Source organism: Punctularia strigosozonata (assembly GCF_000264995.1).
Source record: "Punctularia strigosozonata HHB-11173 SS5 unplaced genomic scaffold PUNSTscaffold_2, whole genome shotgun sequence".
NCBI classification, from domain to species: Eukaryota; Fungi; Basidiomycota; class Agaricomycetes; order Corticiales; family Punctulariaceae; genus Punctularia; species Punctularia strigosozonata.
This window is the reverse complement of record NW_006767434.1, coordinates 2183863-2198950: the sequence shown is the minus strand read 5'-3', so window position 1 is coordinate 2198950 and position 15088 is coordinate 2183863. Positions and strand designations below refer to the sequence as shown.

The window sequence follows — 15088 nt, the reverse complement described above, 5'->3', positions numbered from 1 at the left end:
AGGCTGAAGGGAGCGTCATGGGTAGAGCTGTAGCGAGAATCAGTTGACGAGATGTCGCGAAGCGGAACTGTCCCAGGCTGAGTCATGTTGCTGCATCTCGGGCTCACGCAAGCCTGGCTCCTCCAATCAAGTCGACCGCGCAACCGTTCACGAAATAGTATGGCGCGGGATTGATAAGGACGGCTTGCTCAATCGTTTTGCCTCCCGTGGACGATTATGCGAGGGCACGTAGAGTTCTATCCAACTGCTTCGCGAAGGGCGGGATCCCGCCGTGATTACGGCGAGTGTGCGAGCATCGCCCACGGTTCGGCTCCGTGCAAAACTTGTCGGTTACACGTCCGGCGCGGGTGCACACTCCGGGTTTCTGGAAGCATGCCCATGTGCGAAAAGAGAATAATCCTATCCACGTATTGTTGGCATCATTGAATGAGGGCGGGTAGGATGCAGAAAGAGCCGACAAGTTCCGCACACGATGCTTATTCTTGCGAAGGTTGTGCGGTGACGTGGCGCGATCTCCGTTACGCCGTTGACAGAGAAGTGACGCCTCGGAAGATGTTGGAAAAGGGCGCATGAGCGCTTGTGTATTTGTGCTTCATTGTGTTCGGATATAGCTGCTAGTGCGCCGTTGTGCGACCAAAGTCCCAGATTTAATCGTAGTACGGGCGTAGCTTGGGCTTAACGCCGCGCTCTGCACACTATCATTGTCGTGTAAGATGACGAAGTCTGCCCGGTCGGCTACTTGAGGCGCGAGGCCTGCGGGAACGTCGGCTTCGCCCACGGCGTGCTTCGAGGCAATAGTGACAGACCGCTGTGGAGGGCCATGAATGAACACTGAGATCGTGTTCGATACGGCATATGAATGAGGCTGACCAACAACGCCTCGCAGGCCTTCGCGGTGCCGTCCTGGAACACGGCGATTGCCAGAGGACATAGCCCAAGAGGATCGACAGAACCTTGTGGTGTAAACGCGTTCTGAACGTTGTTCACCGACATGGCGATACGCAGATTGTGTTCTCCGGACAAACTCGGTGTATTGAGCGTTCCTCTCACGGCGAGCATCCCGGGGCCGCGTTCTCCCGCGTTGCGTCCCATCATGTATAGGTCGCTCTGCGGTAGCCCGACAAACGATATGGGTAAATTCCCGATAGCGTGGACAAGCTCTCGCCATTCATCGTGACGGAATAGCGCGAGGCGGGTGGCGTGCCCAATGGTGATGCGTTTAGTCAGGTCCCAGGGGCGCAGACGCAGCTCGCTGATGACGTCGTATATCATCGGGTCAGCTTCTTGCGAGAGGTTGTAGTCCAAGTGGAAATCGAGGTGGAGTCCGTGCGCGAGTGCGAGAGCGATGCACCGCGAGATGTTGCGCCGTGCGAGGTCCGTGGAGGTCTCGACATAGGGTGCTGAGCCTATGGCGGAGACGCCGTCCCGGGCCGCTGCTTCTGCCAGCAAGGTAGAGTTCACCGGTTCGGTATTCTGAACATCTGCCGGAGAATAGAGCGGGTCTTGCGCGAACACTGTTGTAAATGGGAGAGATTGATGAGCAGATTGGCCCCACGTTTATTATGCGGAGACCGCTCACCGGCGATGTGAATGTCACAGACTTGCTTGAACTCCTGCTTGAGCCTCACAGCCACGTCGAGGCAGGCGAAGCGGACGGTCTCATCGACTTCGACATGAGCTCGCATGGACGTGACGCCGCATTGAACAGATTCGACGATCAGTCGCTTCCCACGAGCATAGATAGCCTCAATGTCGTAAGGGAAACGGGCCTTCGCTTTTGCCGTAACCTTGAGGGCTTCTTGGAAGTCGCTGTGCGAGGCGCCCGTCAGCCCCAGACGCTGCAATCAGGCCGAAGATGCACGTACCCGCATCGCAAAGGGTCGCATTTTTCCAGCAGGAAACACTTGTCAAGATGGATATGGGAATGACACAATCTTGGAGGACGGAATGAATTCGTTCGCACATAAGGTGGGGATTATACTGACGATGGCAGCAGGATACCGCCGGCGGCGTCTACCACGTCCGCACCCGACTTGGCCTCCCCCGCGTGTCCTTGGCCAGGGTCCGCAGCAGCCTGTAGCGATACGTTGTGAACCACACCCCCGACGCAGAGCACATTGAAGAGATCCGGCGAGCTGGCTGAATGGTGAGCCAGTCGGACGTTTTTGATCAAGAGAGCGTGCGGTTCCATCTCGAGGAACTCGAGGACGACATCCTCGGATGCCGGGGTTGCTAGTCCATTTCCGGACGGTTTCCCATCCCCACGTCTGTTCAAAAACGTCAATAGCGATATTTATCTGTGATTCGACGCTTCCTCGTGCACACACCCCAGAATGCGGCGAGCGTTCCGCGCAACCGCAGGATATGTATTCGAACGCGTCGGAGGATGATATTCGGACGATAGCCATGCTATAGCGCATGGACTGTCTCAGAATACTGTGACTGCAAGTGGTAAAGCGGAGAAGAGCATGCACAATTGTTGATCGCTGTGCCGAGCACCCGGGGCGTCGGCATCGGGATGGTCCCTCAGCCACACCCGATCGGAGTTGGAACGTAGAGGCTGCAGCAATGTCTTCTTCGATAAATGAGCGGGCAGCTGTCATGGGCGTGTCATGGCCCTCCCTCTTGAGCTCGAACTGCTCTGCGAGAGCCACGACACCCCCGCCCGCCTCTCCTGGCGTCCGTCCATGACCGGCTGGTCTCCCGGTGGCCGCGCCTCCCAGCGACAATTCGACCTTCAACACCAGCCCAAGGCTACCAGGTTGTCCCTTTTGGTGAGACACCCTCCATTCCGCTGCAAACCGTGTTCTGATATTGCGCTTCAAGTCTCTCTCATCCCTCCCTGTACGTCTGACTGACTCTTCAGACCGGTCGTCTTGGACTGACGATTTCCGGCAGCACCGCATTGCCCATCCTCCGCGAGCTGAAGGCAAAGTACGCTCCTTTGGCATCACCCCACATTACCGTATCTCTCTCGAGGACCTTATATCTGGAAAACATCTTCCTCCGATTGGCCTTAAGGACTGTGAGCTCCGTTTCTTTCACCAGAAAACGCGTCCGTTTGACGTCAAGTGCGTGCACACAGTCGAGGAATGGCTACTGTTCGTCGAGCACTGTCCCGAAAACCTCTATTTCGTACTCTGGTTGCGTGAGTACACCGCCCGATATAACGCATGGGTACAGGATTGCAAGGCATCTTCTACGCGGGGTCATGCTCCCGCTTTGATCACGTTCAATCCCACCTTCCGGCGGTCTTCATCCTCATTGGACTCTCGTGGACCTGACAACCCTCCGCCGAGCCCAACGACCGACCTGGACTCACCGCCGGGCGACGTTCCCCGAACAAAGTACAGCCATTATCGCACGCCGATCCAGGCCCGCCTTTCCCCTGAGGTGTGTAAACTCTGTTTCCCCGTGAAAGACCTGCCCATCTGACCGCGACTCTGCAGCTCGCTGAATTCTTTGGACGAGCGAAGGAGACCTTCTTCTCGCCTCCCTCTCCGTATTTTCTCGACCTTTCTAGCGATGTATTTTCACCCATCCGAGAATGCATGGCCCTATATGGCCAAGATTCCACGAGCCCTTCTGCTGCGCATCCAGACCCTGCTATCTTCTCGTCCTTGCTACGGGAGATCGAGACCAAGTTGGACGGATCGCTGAAGCGATTCGTACTGGCCGCGTACTACAATGTCGGCAATCGCCGGACGCTCTGCGGACTAGCCGGTGCGTAAACGTGTAGTCACGGAGCCCAGCTCTCTCCTTAACCTCTCGCATGCAGGCGCTCTATTCTTCATTATCTTAGGCACAGTAGCTCCCATCTCGGTCAATTTCACGCAGATCGAGAACCGTTGGATCCGTTTGACGGCAATTCCGGGTTTGTGGCTAGGCCTGTTCATCCTTATCGCCAGTTTGCATGGCGTCTGCATGATGATCTGGGTATTCGGCGATCTGCGACAGCTCAGAACTTTTGAGCTCTACAGGCCTGCTCGGAGCAAGAAAGCTAAGGTTCGAGCTATCCAGCCAATAACTCGCCTTCCGCAGCCTCTACCTTTACGGGCACCGGTTCCTAGCAGAGCTCCCTCGTCATTTGTTTCACAGGTTCCGCCCGCCCTAGAGTTGGCTATACCACCGGAAGCCCATACGGAGCCCTTGCAGGCTCGACGTGGAATACATGTGCCGCCCATACGGACTGACCGTCCAAGAGCGTCCTCGCTGAAACCGGCGCACCTGTCGGAAGGTCAAACTGCCAGTCTCGCGGCTTCCGATGCAGCGAAAACAGATCTCCAGCAACCTCGGCGGGTCCGCATACAATCACCTCCACATTCACCGTTGTCTCCCGAAACTCTTGCACCCCTGACCCCATTGACCTCCACCGGCGTACCTCTGCACAAGCGTAGTCTGTCTTCCATGTCACGCTCCTCCACGGCTTGCTCGACTGTTAGTGTTTCCTCCTCCGCGCCTTCGATATCTTCGGAATACGATACCAATCCCGCCATGCACATCGAGATTTCCGGTCCGTTCTATGACCGTAGTCCTCAACTGACCACCGATGGCAACGGGACCACCGTTCCCAAGGAGGGAAGATATAGCCCAGTCCCCGTACCCTTCACCAGTTCCTTCGTGCCCCCTCACGAGGCTGACGCCGACTTGTCCGATGATCCCTCAAGCAGCCGAAAGAAGTCATCCGTCCCTCAATCCCCTGCTGCCGCCATCGCTCAGCAATGGCGTACAGCTGGCTTCATCCGACCATGGGACTATAGCAGCGAGGATGATAGCGAATACGAGTTCGTTGGGCGAAACCCCAGGACATTGTCGCACGAGACCTTTGACTTCGACGCATTGCCCCCGAGACACGTGCTCTGCCGGTGTGAGGCTTTCGCATCGTCGTCGATGGTGGGCGACAGATGTGGATGCTCCCCCGGCGAACACGTTATCGAGGAGAAACCGCGCAGCATCAAACCATCTGTTCCGTGGACGGAGGGCACGTCGCTCAGCAGCGGCAACTATGCGCAGAGGAATACCGCCGATCCTGAAAAGGGGCTTGGGGCTCAAGCGCCGCCTACCGCGCCTAGCACTGCGCGCTCCTGGTGGCGTCGAGGGCTGTTGTGGAAGAAAGGGCTCTATCAGGACGCAACTTCCTCAGACCACCCGTTGCCGCTGTCTGAGAGCCTCGTCCAGCTCTCCGGACGACCTCGACTTCTCGACTCGCGAAGTCGTCCGGGTACCGCCGACTCCCGTCCCCGCACTGCAGACTCGCGCCCTCGCACCGCCGACTCGCGCCCTCGCACCGCCGACTCACGCCCCCGCACCGCGGATTCGCGCCCCCGCACTGCCGACTCGCGTCCTCGCACAGCAGACTCGCAGTGGTCTCGTGCGATCTCGCACTGTCCATCCTGCCCGCACTCGCAGCCGCAGGATGCGGCGGAGATCGAGAAGAACCACAAGGAGCTGTTCCTGTCTGTGCCCGCGTTTAAAGCGCCGCTCACGCGCGTGCTCTCGCCCGTCATCGTAAGGGCGCAGTGGGAGATTACCATCCGGAGTGCGGCGGTTGCGGCGCTGCTTTGCGTAGCTATTGGTGCCGGGCTGGTGGCTATTCCATGAATCTGGATTCTACATTGCATCTTCTGGGATGCTCTCTGTGTCAGCTTGGATACCCTCATCGAGATGTATGTTGTTGCGAACGTGGTCTCCGTTTTCTTTGTACTTGTGATCTCGTCAACTTCTTCAGCACCTTGAGCATCAAGGACATGCATGTACTTCGTTCCGGACTGTTAGTTTCATAGTGCCAGATTGGCATAGCACCTGCGACACCCACATTCGTTTGTCCCGAAGCACTGTATTAACTTGCATAACGTACATCAACCATTAGTATAATTGCTATAAACGTCTTGACCTGCATGGAGGGCCTGCGCGAGGAAGTCGTGTTCTGGAAAGCGGCACTGACCATAACGTTCATGTCCGGTCGAAACGCGCATTCAAGAATCTGAATCGAGCCTGAACGGTACTCCGCTCGTTTCCTGTCACAACGTAAGATACAATGCGGCAGCGTATCGCAGGTCTGGGATCCTCCCGGTCATGAGACATCTGGAATTCTAACACCCGCGGCCCTGGCGATCTGTACGATCCTCTTTGCCTAAGAACGAAGGTCAGCAATTGCGTATTCAATCAACAACAATGGAAACAGACAGACCTGCTTGAGCATGGGTGCGTCAATCATCTCCTTTCCACCTTTTCCATCATCTAGCCCTATTGCGCCGATTTGGGAGGCATGGGCCTTAGCCATACCATGCACGATCTTGGCCGCTCTGAGGATCTCTGTTCCGCCGCCCACGTTAGAAACCCAAGGATGCGTGTCTCAACGGTCATCTCAGCTCACCTTTTTCTGTAGGTACAAAGGTTGTCTGGATAACCTCAACCTGATCCGGGTGTATGGCTTGCTAAACCAAAGCGTGAGCCTAGTACAACACCTTTGAAGTTGATTTTTACCTTGGCGGTAAACCCAAGTCGCCGTCCATCCTCACATTCATCTCGAAGATAGTCCTTGTCCTTGTAATTCACGCATACCTGTGAGGGTCAACAATGTTAGGATGACGAACGCGCGAACAAGGGAGTAGAACGCTCGCCATATCGATAGCCTCCAGGCCAAATGCTTTCGCCGCAATTACCATCCTTGATCGCGCATATAACAGCTCGGAGCGGGACCGCGTGCGCACAATGGAGGTGTCGGCGCAAACTAAGGGGTTCAACAATCAGAGACGGTCATATCCTAGGTGATGGAACCTTACAATCTTCAGCGGCGAACTTGAGAAAGAATCGGTAAGTGTTGGGTCAACGGAGGCCCGAGGGTGACAACACATACAAGCAGCGCGCTGAGCTTTCCTCCCAGCGAAGGTCCGTACTCTGATGTCCACGATGCTGCATGATACGTACGATATGATCATTACCACTGAGACCACCGTGTCGTCTTCAATGACTCGCCTATGTCCCCAACACTCCAAAGGCCTTTTGCACTTTCAATACTGGCAACGACCCTGATGGGCGACGCCACCCCGGCAGATACTGGATGATGTCTCGAGGCGGCATATATCTCGCGAGAAACGTGGTCTAAGTCCCGAGCAGAATGAATCTTGGGCATAACCAGGGTTCCAATAGCCGGCAATGCAAGCTACATGATGTGCGTATGAGCATGACCGCAAGCGTCGATGACCACGAATGTCCGCGCACCGCTTGTCGGATATCTGATTGAAACTGCGGGGTATCTAACGCGTTCAGTCGAACGGCGATTCGATGGGACTGTGGTAGCTTCGCTACTATGCTGCCATCCTGGACATAGCATACTTGGGTAAGCACGCAGCAGGTATTGCGGACTGTGGCTTAGGTCGAAACGTACGGTCAAGAAGCCTTCTAACCTTTCCCTTGCCGTGTCCTTATCGAATGGTGAGACGCTATCCTCGAGATCATATATGATGACATCCGTTTGAGACGTCAACGACTTCATCAGCATCTTCTGGGACGATGTAGGGACTGAGCGTTTCGCAAGTCAGCTACGGTGCCTCCCGGTGTTGATTAGCAGGTGCGCACCGTAGAGGTAGGACCGTCTGAGATGTTCGACAGGGGCATCTTGTGAGCGAGATAGCGTCGTCAAGAGCCTTCCGTACGAGATGCGCCTAATGGGTCTAAGGCGAGCGCAGCTAGCTGCAGCAGGACGAACGGCCCATACGCCGGCGATCATGTCGAACGGTTAGCCAATGCGGGGTCGACGTCGATGACGGCATCTTCCGAACCACGATATGGCGACAGTCTAAATTCAGCACACGTCGCCCACGCGAGGTTCCTCCACACCCCTATCCAATGCGTCTTGGATGGCTATTCGTACAGTCGTACAGTTACAGTGAAACACAGTAGTGTTGCATCCCCATCACGGCCGACCCTCAATCATCCCCGTCCAGTCAAACTTCTGATACATCGTTCTGAAGTTCACCACCCGCTCCTTGTTCCGGCGAAATTCGATCCTCCGCGGTCTGCGCCACTTTCTCGGCTCGATGTCCAGTACGTTGCCAATGATCTCCCCGGCAAAATACCTGTTGCATCATACACGCTGTGAGTCGGATGCTTCCCATTCAGTAAAACCAGGGTGTACCTCGGGAACTCGCCACCGCCTTTCTCGCCTTCGTCCAACCCACCCTCCTCCTCCGGCGCCTTGTCGCCTTCACTAACGCCTTCGATCACATGCCCGTATCCCTTCTCGCCCTTGTAGTCGAATTGAACCATGAAATACGGCAGGTTGGGCACCATCGCACGCCTGAAGCCACCCGGTCGCGCGGAGAAGTCGATCAGCTTCTTGTGCTGCGACCACTCGAGCTCTGATGAGAGAATCGATTCCTGCGGATGCACCAAAGATTAGCAGAGCGTCGCATCCGAAAGTGACCCACTGGAAGTGCTTAGGAAGGATGTAGAATCCGCAGCGTTCGCCGCCACAATGCGCAACGTGCATGGGAGACCGCCCGGCGTGTCCGGCGGCGTACAGTGGCATGGTAAAGTGGGGAGATGGACAAGCTGAGACATTGACGCACCCTGAAATAACCTGGGATTTCTTCGAACTGCTCCCAAGGCAAAGGCACGCATTCGATGAATGTATGTTTCTGCTGCTTCAAGCTGAGCACTGTCTCGTAGAAGACAACACCCTTATCTTGCTCAGCAAACATTCGCATCAAACACTTCATGAAATTCTATCAAAGGGCTCAGCGTCTGTAAACGCGTCGATATGCATGTGTGGGTTCACCTTGACTTCATCCCACACATCGTCGTCGCCCTCCAACATAGTCAAATGATGCTGAATCGGTACGATAAGGCAATGCCCGTCTACGAGCTCCTCGTTTAACGTTCGTGAGAGATATACCCGAGTGCCGAGCGCCACTACGGGTGCCTGTGGCGGCGAATCGTCTTCTCCAAAGCAGAATGGACACGTCGCGAGTACTTTCTGTGTTCGCTTGTAATCTGATCAAGGTGTCAACGCAGGGGGAGGAGAACGATGATCAGCATGTCTCGCACCATTGATGGCGAATTGACGCTTCATAGCGTCGCTCCGCATCTTTTTCCTGCCAAGCTTTTCCGCATTGTCGTCGATATAGTCGAGGTCGTTCTACATACCGCGTGACAGCGATCAGATACGACCAATGCTTGAAATGAGAACCCGCTCACTGTGAAGCCGCCGTCGGTCATGATCTGTTTCGCGAACTCGACGTCCATGTCTTTCTGATCAGACGCGCCCGCGCCAAACTTCTCTTGCCGAAGCATATCACCGAGCGTAAGCGTATCGTCGTCGGCGTTATACCGTACAATCTCTCCAGTTTTTGGATCGCGTGTCTCAACCTGATTCCACCAGATGAGCAACGACTGTAAGGAAACCGTAGGGTTGGAAGATACCTTCTCTTTCTTTCGCCGATTACCGGGTGGTGGCGGCCTATCATCCTTGGAAGATGACCCTGGTGCGCCCGTATCGTACAACCGCCCTCTTCCATCCAAGCTTGGCAACACCTGGACTTCCGTCCTCACATCCTGCCCGCCGTCGTCCCCATCATCCCCGTCGTCTCCATTCGCCCGCCGCATCTCCGCCTCGTACTCTTCCTCGAGCTTCTTCGCATCCGGCGCATTCATGAGCTTCGCCCTCAACACCTTCGCCTGCAACTTGTTCAGGCTGGTTGGGCTGAGCGCACGCCGCTGCGTCTTCTGCTGGTGCTGCACGAGCAGCGCCTTAGGCGTGAGCACGGACGGAACCGGTGTGTGCGTCTGCGCTAACTGTGTGCCCGTATGCGAGCCCATGCGCGGCATGTTGCCGGGCGCAGGTCCTGGTGTAGGCGTCCCTGGCGCGCTTGGTCCCGTCGACGGATCACCGGACCCGCCCGGGCGGCGGAACGACCCCGAGCGCGAGGACCCGCCGCTCCCGAACCCGTCCACGCCGGGATGCGTGAACATGAATCGCTCCTTCGCCCCTCCCACCGGCGTCTGCGTGTTCGAGCGCGACTCGCCGCCTCTGCCGCCCGCACCCCTGCGCCCGCGCCGTTCCTCGCGCTCGTCGAGGATCCGCCGCTCCTCCTTCGCCTCCTCGAACGCGTCCAGATTCCCAAACCGCTCGAGCGCAACCTCCTCGACGGACTTGCCCTCCTCCTCGGCGGTCTCGTATACGCGCCGGAGACGCATCATGCGCCATTGCGAGCCGGGCCCGCCGGGTGTGGATTTGGAGGGCGTGGGGGCGGTGTACTGGTCAAGAGGCTTGCCTTCGACGAGTTGCGTATTCAGCTCGCGCGAGCTTATTTTGGGCTGTGAACAAGTCAGCACAGAGGCAACATATCGCGGATAGGGATTGGCCTGCCTTGTCGGGGTCTGGCTTGTCCTCGGCCGGCTTCTTCGGTCGGTGCTCGGTCCCCATGCTGGAGAAAAAGTCGACGGATCCGCCGAGGGTGCGCTTGCTGCCCTCTGCTTCGCCGAAGTCTTCGGTGAAGGACTCGAAACCGGGCTCCGCGTGCGTGCGGGTGGTTGCGCCGGGAACGGTAGGTGTTACCGGTGGGGCCAGCATCCATTCGTCGCGCTTCAGCGGCGTCTCCTGGACCACGGGAGGGGGGAGTTTGGCGTCAGGGGGGACAGTGGTAGCGTTGGAGGTGAGGGCGAGGCTCTCGGCGGTGGGTATATCAGTCGCTAGAGGCTGCACGGTTATTCGTTTGGGGATTTGGTCTATGCTGTGCAATAGTGTAGCGTACCCGCTCGCCGTCCATGTCGATGTTCTTCTCCACCCACATGGAATCGTCGTCGGGATCGTCGTCGACGACGCGCAGGCCCTGGTGCTCGTCCTTGCGCTTCTTCTTGCGGTCGCGATGAGCATCGTCGTGCTTGTGGCGCTTCTTGGATCTGTCTTTGTCCTTGTCGCCGTGTCTGTGTTTCCGCGCGCGCGTCTCCTCGTCCGGCATCGCAGGCTAAAGTTGCGGATCGTAAACGCACGCGGACGCTTGCAGGGTGCCAGGCGCCGACGTCAGAGAACACCGCCACCGTCCGTGGGCGCTCTCGAGGGACGCCGGCGGTGGCCATCACGACCGCTGTGATTCGCTTTCGAACGTCGCACGTCGCATGTCCCTTCCCATTGGTTCTGTCTCTCACCACCAGTCCCGCATACATAAGACATGGCGACCCGTCGAGAACTCCCTAGGCTGAGCCTCCTCTTCGTCTATTCGCCTTCCCTGCCCCCTAGTAACTTTCCATCTTCATCCGTACCGGACTGCGAGATCTCGACTAGACGTTGAGGAACCGTTCACAATTGCTCAAGGAAGCCGCATGCGTCTGGGGTCATGACGGCTCAATACAACCCGAAGCACCTGTACTGCTGCTGCCTTTCTGCCCGAACCGGCGTTTTCATCAACTCGACATTAGCCGGGCTCATATCCGGCCTCGTGGCGGCCGTACAGTGGATATCGTTGTTCAACCCGAAAGTTCTTTCATGTGCGTCGAGATGGAACGCGAAGTTCATCACGCGGGTTCTGAATCACCAAATGACTAGTTTCATGTAACGCCGGAGGTAACGTCGCGATCGTCAACGCGTGTCTGGCGGTGAAAGATATGAGCACGATATGGAAGGCGTTGACGATTTCGATGGCGATCCTGCATACGGCCTACGCCGTCATCTCCATCGTGGGGTATGTCGCCATCCTCGATATCCGCTGCACGGCCTATGCTCATGGGAACGTTCACTTCTGCAGCTTCGTCGCCGCATGTCGACGAGATCGCACTCTCGCGTCTGCCTACTCCAACATTCTCGTCTTCCATTTCGTGCTCTCGCTCGGCTTCAGTATATGGTATCTCGTCGAGCTCTTCCGGCGCTCGACCATCGGAGCCGAGCCGCTCGCAAATTACATCGCACTCGTCGTGCGCCTCGTATTCTGGGGTATCGAAATCTGTACGTGTAGCCTGCTCAAATCCATGAGACGCTCGGATGCTCAAAGAGCTCCTGTTGACAGCGGGGTGCATGGCCGCATACCGATTCCTCCGAAGCATCGATTTCGAGCGCGAGATAGATGCGGCGGCGTCGTACGTCCCGAAAATTTCGGTGTACGGCGAGAAGCCCATATCAAGATGGGACAGCACGCCCTAGTCTCCTCGCCCTCTCGTGGAGCATTAGATGGACGCTTTCGAGACTAGAGACCGCGCAGCATATATACACATCAATTTGCTTCCTTTCCGGTGGTGCTTTATCTTCGATTGGGATACGGGCTTGGGTTTCGCATTTGGACAGTTCTGGCTGCTCGCAACGATGTATGCTGATGACAGTTAGCTTGTTCCTTGTTCCCCATTTCACTGCGGCAATATCTACGAAGGCAGTGCGCCTGTAGAACATGCATATAATATATACGATAAGTATACATACAGCAACGTCGGACGCTCGTGCCGCACGTAATCTCACCGTCCATCACATCGCCTTGAAGCATCGCAATGAAGGAGCGTGCCATGCGGCACCGTCGCAGACTTGCCCCTGCACGCACTGTCTTGTACCCGGACCAGCCATCGGCGCAGATCCGGGCATGACAGATGTGCGCTCTCTGCCTCGAATAAGCCACATTTATGATCCGGACGATCTCCGCTCCACGTCTGCACTGACAGCCGTGGGTCAAACGACACGACAGAATGGTCTTATTTCGTAGTAGAGGCGTCGTCCTGTGGCAACCGTACGATGTTCACCTTGATCCCTTCAGGCCCTGTGGCGGCGGCGGGACCGTCCACGGCGAGCGTGGCGTACATGCCCTTGCTCACGAACGCGGGATTGACCGCTGTCACGCCAGCCTCGGCGAGCACCTTCGCAACAGATTGTCTCAACCTGATTTCGCTGAGCCACGAAGAGACATACCTTCGAAAAGTGTTTCAGTCGGCTGGGCACGATCAGCACGTCCGGCGCGCTGTCCTTGATCTCCAGCAGCGCCGAATGCGACACGTCAAGGTTGACCTCGTGCGCCATGTCGAACGGAACCGGGAAAATCGGGTAGAAACTGCCCGGCGTTGGTCAGCCAGTCGGGTATCCTTCGTAGTCGAAGGCGAATCCTTACCTCCGCTGGTGGAGCAGGTGTCGACATAAGTTAGCCATCGCGTCGTTTGCGCCGCTCTCGCCGATGGGATCGACCTCCTCTGCACATCGCTTCAAGAATTCCTCCTTGCGGAGATGGAAGAGTACGTCGACGCTGGTCGTGCCAAATGAGACACCGTTGATTGAGAACCGACACGGGTTGGGAAGCAGACGAATCCTCTGGTGTCACGTCGCGTCTTGGTCAGGATGATCTGAATACAGAAAGGAAAGAGCGCGCACCGAGTCGGTGGACAAGTGCGATGAGAGCTCCGCTTGCGGGAACACCGCATGGTCGGAGACCATATCGCGCACGCTCGGAACGAGCAGCGCGATGCTCCCTGGGGAAGAGTCGAGGAACTCCCTGAGCGGCTCTACGAAGACACGCGCAAACAGTTGTGCGGGCGACTCGTCGATGTCGCCATCCTGTATGCGTGGATGTGAGAGGTCGACGAACGGTCCATTCTGTCCGGCGTATGAGTACATATCGGCGAATGTGACGGGAAGGGAGACGCACGAGAAGGACGACAGCAGGTTTGCTGAGCTTCAGAGCGTCGAGGAGGGTTCGCCACGGCTTGTACTTAAGGTCAGCATCGGAGGTGAAAGGGCCGCTGGCGACGGCCATCGAAAAGCCGTCGTTAGCGCCTGCTTCCGTCTTCACGCTGACCTTTCGTGACGAAGGAAGAGGAGGATTCTGTGCTCAAGTTGAGCAAACATCGCTTTCGGCGATGGGGAGCGCCATACCGCAAGGATCTCAGAAACGGTGAACGACCCGCCGCCGCCGTTCGTTCCGCGAAGGGCAACCAGAGCACCGGGGAACAGGCCAGCGCCGCCGGCACCTTTCACGAAGCCTCTGATCTGTACGTCCTATGTTTATGACGGTTGGAACAAGGGGTACGCGAGGGGCATACCTTGACGTTCGGCTCGAACCGCAAGGGCACGCGTGCGCCCGAGCCCATTAGGCGCGATGACTCCAAGACGAGTGACGCCTCGTTAATTTTGACGCCGCCAGTGGAGCCAGATTCGAAGTCTAGGACTATTCTACCGACTACGGTTGTTTCCTAGTTGTGCTCACTTCAACATCATCAACAGGTGGGAGATTGGGATAGCTACGTACACCGCTGGTATCAGAAGGATCGCCTAGTTCTGCTATATTGTACTGTGATTGGACCAGCTCGGCAAAATCATCAATCTTGTTGTCGAGTACTACGCCGAAATGAGCACACGTGTTTCTTTAGTGGACTTCGAAACGCACCATTGCCCCTTTCAAGGACCTTCTCGTACATGTAGCGATCTGTCGGCTGGCATCAGCATTCAATCTTGATCATGATCCAAAATATTTCTTACAAGATCGTGTTTTCCGGGACGCGTCGTCCATGTCGGGCCCTACATATCGCACCTTACTCGGTCCAGCAACAGCGGACGCAGGTTCGGTTTTGACCGGGGACCCGCCGGGACCCGCCGCTCTTCTCCCAACATTCAGCAAGCCAGTACCGCGCCCTCTGTTAATCCGCCCTGTCAGGCTCGCGCGTCCTTGCGCAATACGGTTCTTTGTCGCCTCTGCCTGAAGATCACGCTGGATCTGTTGTTTGAGCTGCGCGGCAGCGTCCATGGTGAACGTCTGCAGGCTCGAGTCGCGTGCGCGCGCGTTGAAGTTCATGGCCTCCCATTTGAAGTAAAGCTCCTTGGGAGGGAGATTGAACATCTTGCACATAGCGATACCTGACGGGTTGGTACGTCAGGGTTGCGGTGAGAGGAGAGGAACGCGGGGGCGACGGACATTCTTCGATGAGCTTGTCGTCCAGCGCTGACCTGTCTCCGAACACCTCAATCACCTGCGCTCGCAGATCTTCAGACATGTTGAAGCGTAGAACGGACGGTGGATCAGAAAGTCGTGCACGACGCGCTGCGTCGTCACGCTTTAGCGCGAGACGCGTCGCGTTTCGTCACGCTCACCCCCCTTTGCTTCCGTCCATCAAATCCGTCAGG

At 56.8% G+C, this 15088-nt stretch overlaps 5 protein-coding genes across 5 annotated transcripts; 1 reads left to right on the top strand and 4 right to left on the bottom strand.

Annotated features, from left to right (window-relative positions):
- Nucleotides 1–268: 268 nt before the first annotated feature.
- PUNSTDRAFT_50054 (Metallo-dependent hydrolase) lies at nucleotides 269–2268 on the bottom strand. Its single transcript, XM_007380339.1, has 4 exons — nucleotides 1866–2268; nucleotides 1580–1809; nucleotides 871–1514; nucleotides 269–808 (listed from the first exon to the last, which is right to left on the bottom strand). The coding sequence occupies exons 2-4, from the start codon at nucleotides 1683–1685 to the stop codon at nucleotides 593–595; spliced, it is 966 nt and encodes a 321-aa protein (XP_007380401.1). The 5' UTR covers nucleotides 1686–1809; nucleotides 1866–2268; the 3' UTR covers nucleotides 269–592.
- Nucleotides 2269–2680: 412 nt separating this feature from the next.
- PUNSTDRAFT_82261 (citrate lyase beta subunit) lies at nucleotides 2681–7753 on the bottom strand. Its single transcript, XM_007380338.1, has 16 exons — nucleotides 7582–7753; nucleotides 7391–7524; nucleotides 7225–7323; nucleotides 6979–7165; nucleotides 6860–6915; nucleotides 6786–6801; nucleotides 6618–6733; nucleotides 6487–6564; nucleotides 6377–6437; nucleotides 6191–6315; nucleotides 3779–6133; nucleotides 3450–3723; nucleotides 3086–3393; nucleotides 2899–3025; nucleotides 2827–2844; nucleotides 2681–2774 (listed from the first exon to the last, which is right to left on the bottom strand). The coding sequence occupies exons 1-11, from the start codon at nucleotides 7730–7732 to the stop codon at nucleotides 6074–6076; spliced, it is 1083 nt and encodes a 360-aa protein (XP_007380400.1). The 5' UTR covers nucleotides 7733–7753; the 3' UTR covers nucleotides 2681–2774; nucleotides 2827–2844; nucleotides 2899–3025; nucleotides 3086–3393; nucleotides 3450–3723; nucleotides 3779–6073.
- Nucleotides 7754–7839: 86 nt separating this feature from the next.
- PUNSTDRAFT_82258 (uncharacterized protein) lies at nucleotides 7840–10952 on the bottom strand. Its single transcript, XM_007380337.1, has 9 exons — nucleotides 10758–10952; nucleotides 10373–10702; nucleotides 9427–10320; nucleotides 9202–9372; nucleotides 9052–9142; nucleotides 8783–8997; nucleotides 8574–8729; nucleotides 8141–8382; nucleotides 7840–8081 (listed from the first exon to the last, which is right to left on the bottom strand). Exons 1-9 carry the CDS (start codon nucleotides 10794–10796, stop codon nucleotides 7919–7921), a joined length of 2301 nt encoding a protein of 766 aa, XP_007380399.1. The 5' UTR covers nucleotides 10797–10952; the 3' UTR covers nucleotides 7840–7918.
- Nucleotides 10953–11272: 320 nt separating this feature from the next.
- Nucleotides 11273–12327, top strand: PUNSTDRAFT_118518 (uncharacterized protein). Its single transcript, XM_007380336.1, has 4 exons — nucleotides 11273–11490; nucleotides 11549–11684; nucleotides 11748–11944; nucleotides 12006–12327. Exons 1-4 carry the CDS (start codon nucleotides 11340–11342, stop codon nucleotides 12137–12139), a joined length of 618 nt encoding a protein of 205 aa, XP_007380398.1. The 5' UTR covers nucleotides 11273–11339; the 3' UTR covers nucleotides 12140–12327.
- Nucleotides 12328–12349: 22 nt separating this feature from the next.
- Nucleotides 12350–14958, bottom strand: PUNSTDRAFT_118517 (DNA polymerase alpha subunit B; the record flags this gene model as incomplete). Its single annotated transcript, XM_007380335.1, has 11 exons — nucleotides 12350–12837; nucleotides 12890–13028; nucleotides 13086–13282; nucleotides 13343–13564; nucleotides 13617–13793; nucleotides 13844–13957; nucleotides 14011–14160; nucleotides 14217–14305; nucleotides 14355–14393; nucleotides 14447–14821; nucleotides 14880–14958. The coding sequence occupies 11 exons, from the start codon at nucleotides 14956–14958 to the stop codon at nucleotides 12676–12678; spliced, it is 1743 nt and encodes a 580-aa protein (XP_007380397.1). The 3' UTR covers nucleotides 12350–12675.
- Between the last annotated feature and the right edge of the window lie 130 nt (nucleotides 14959–15088).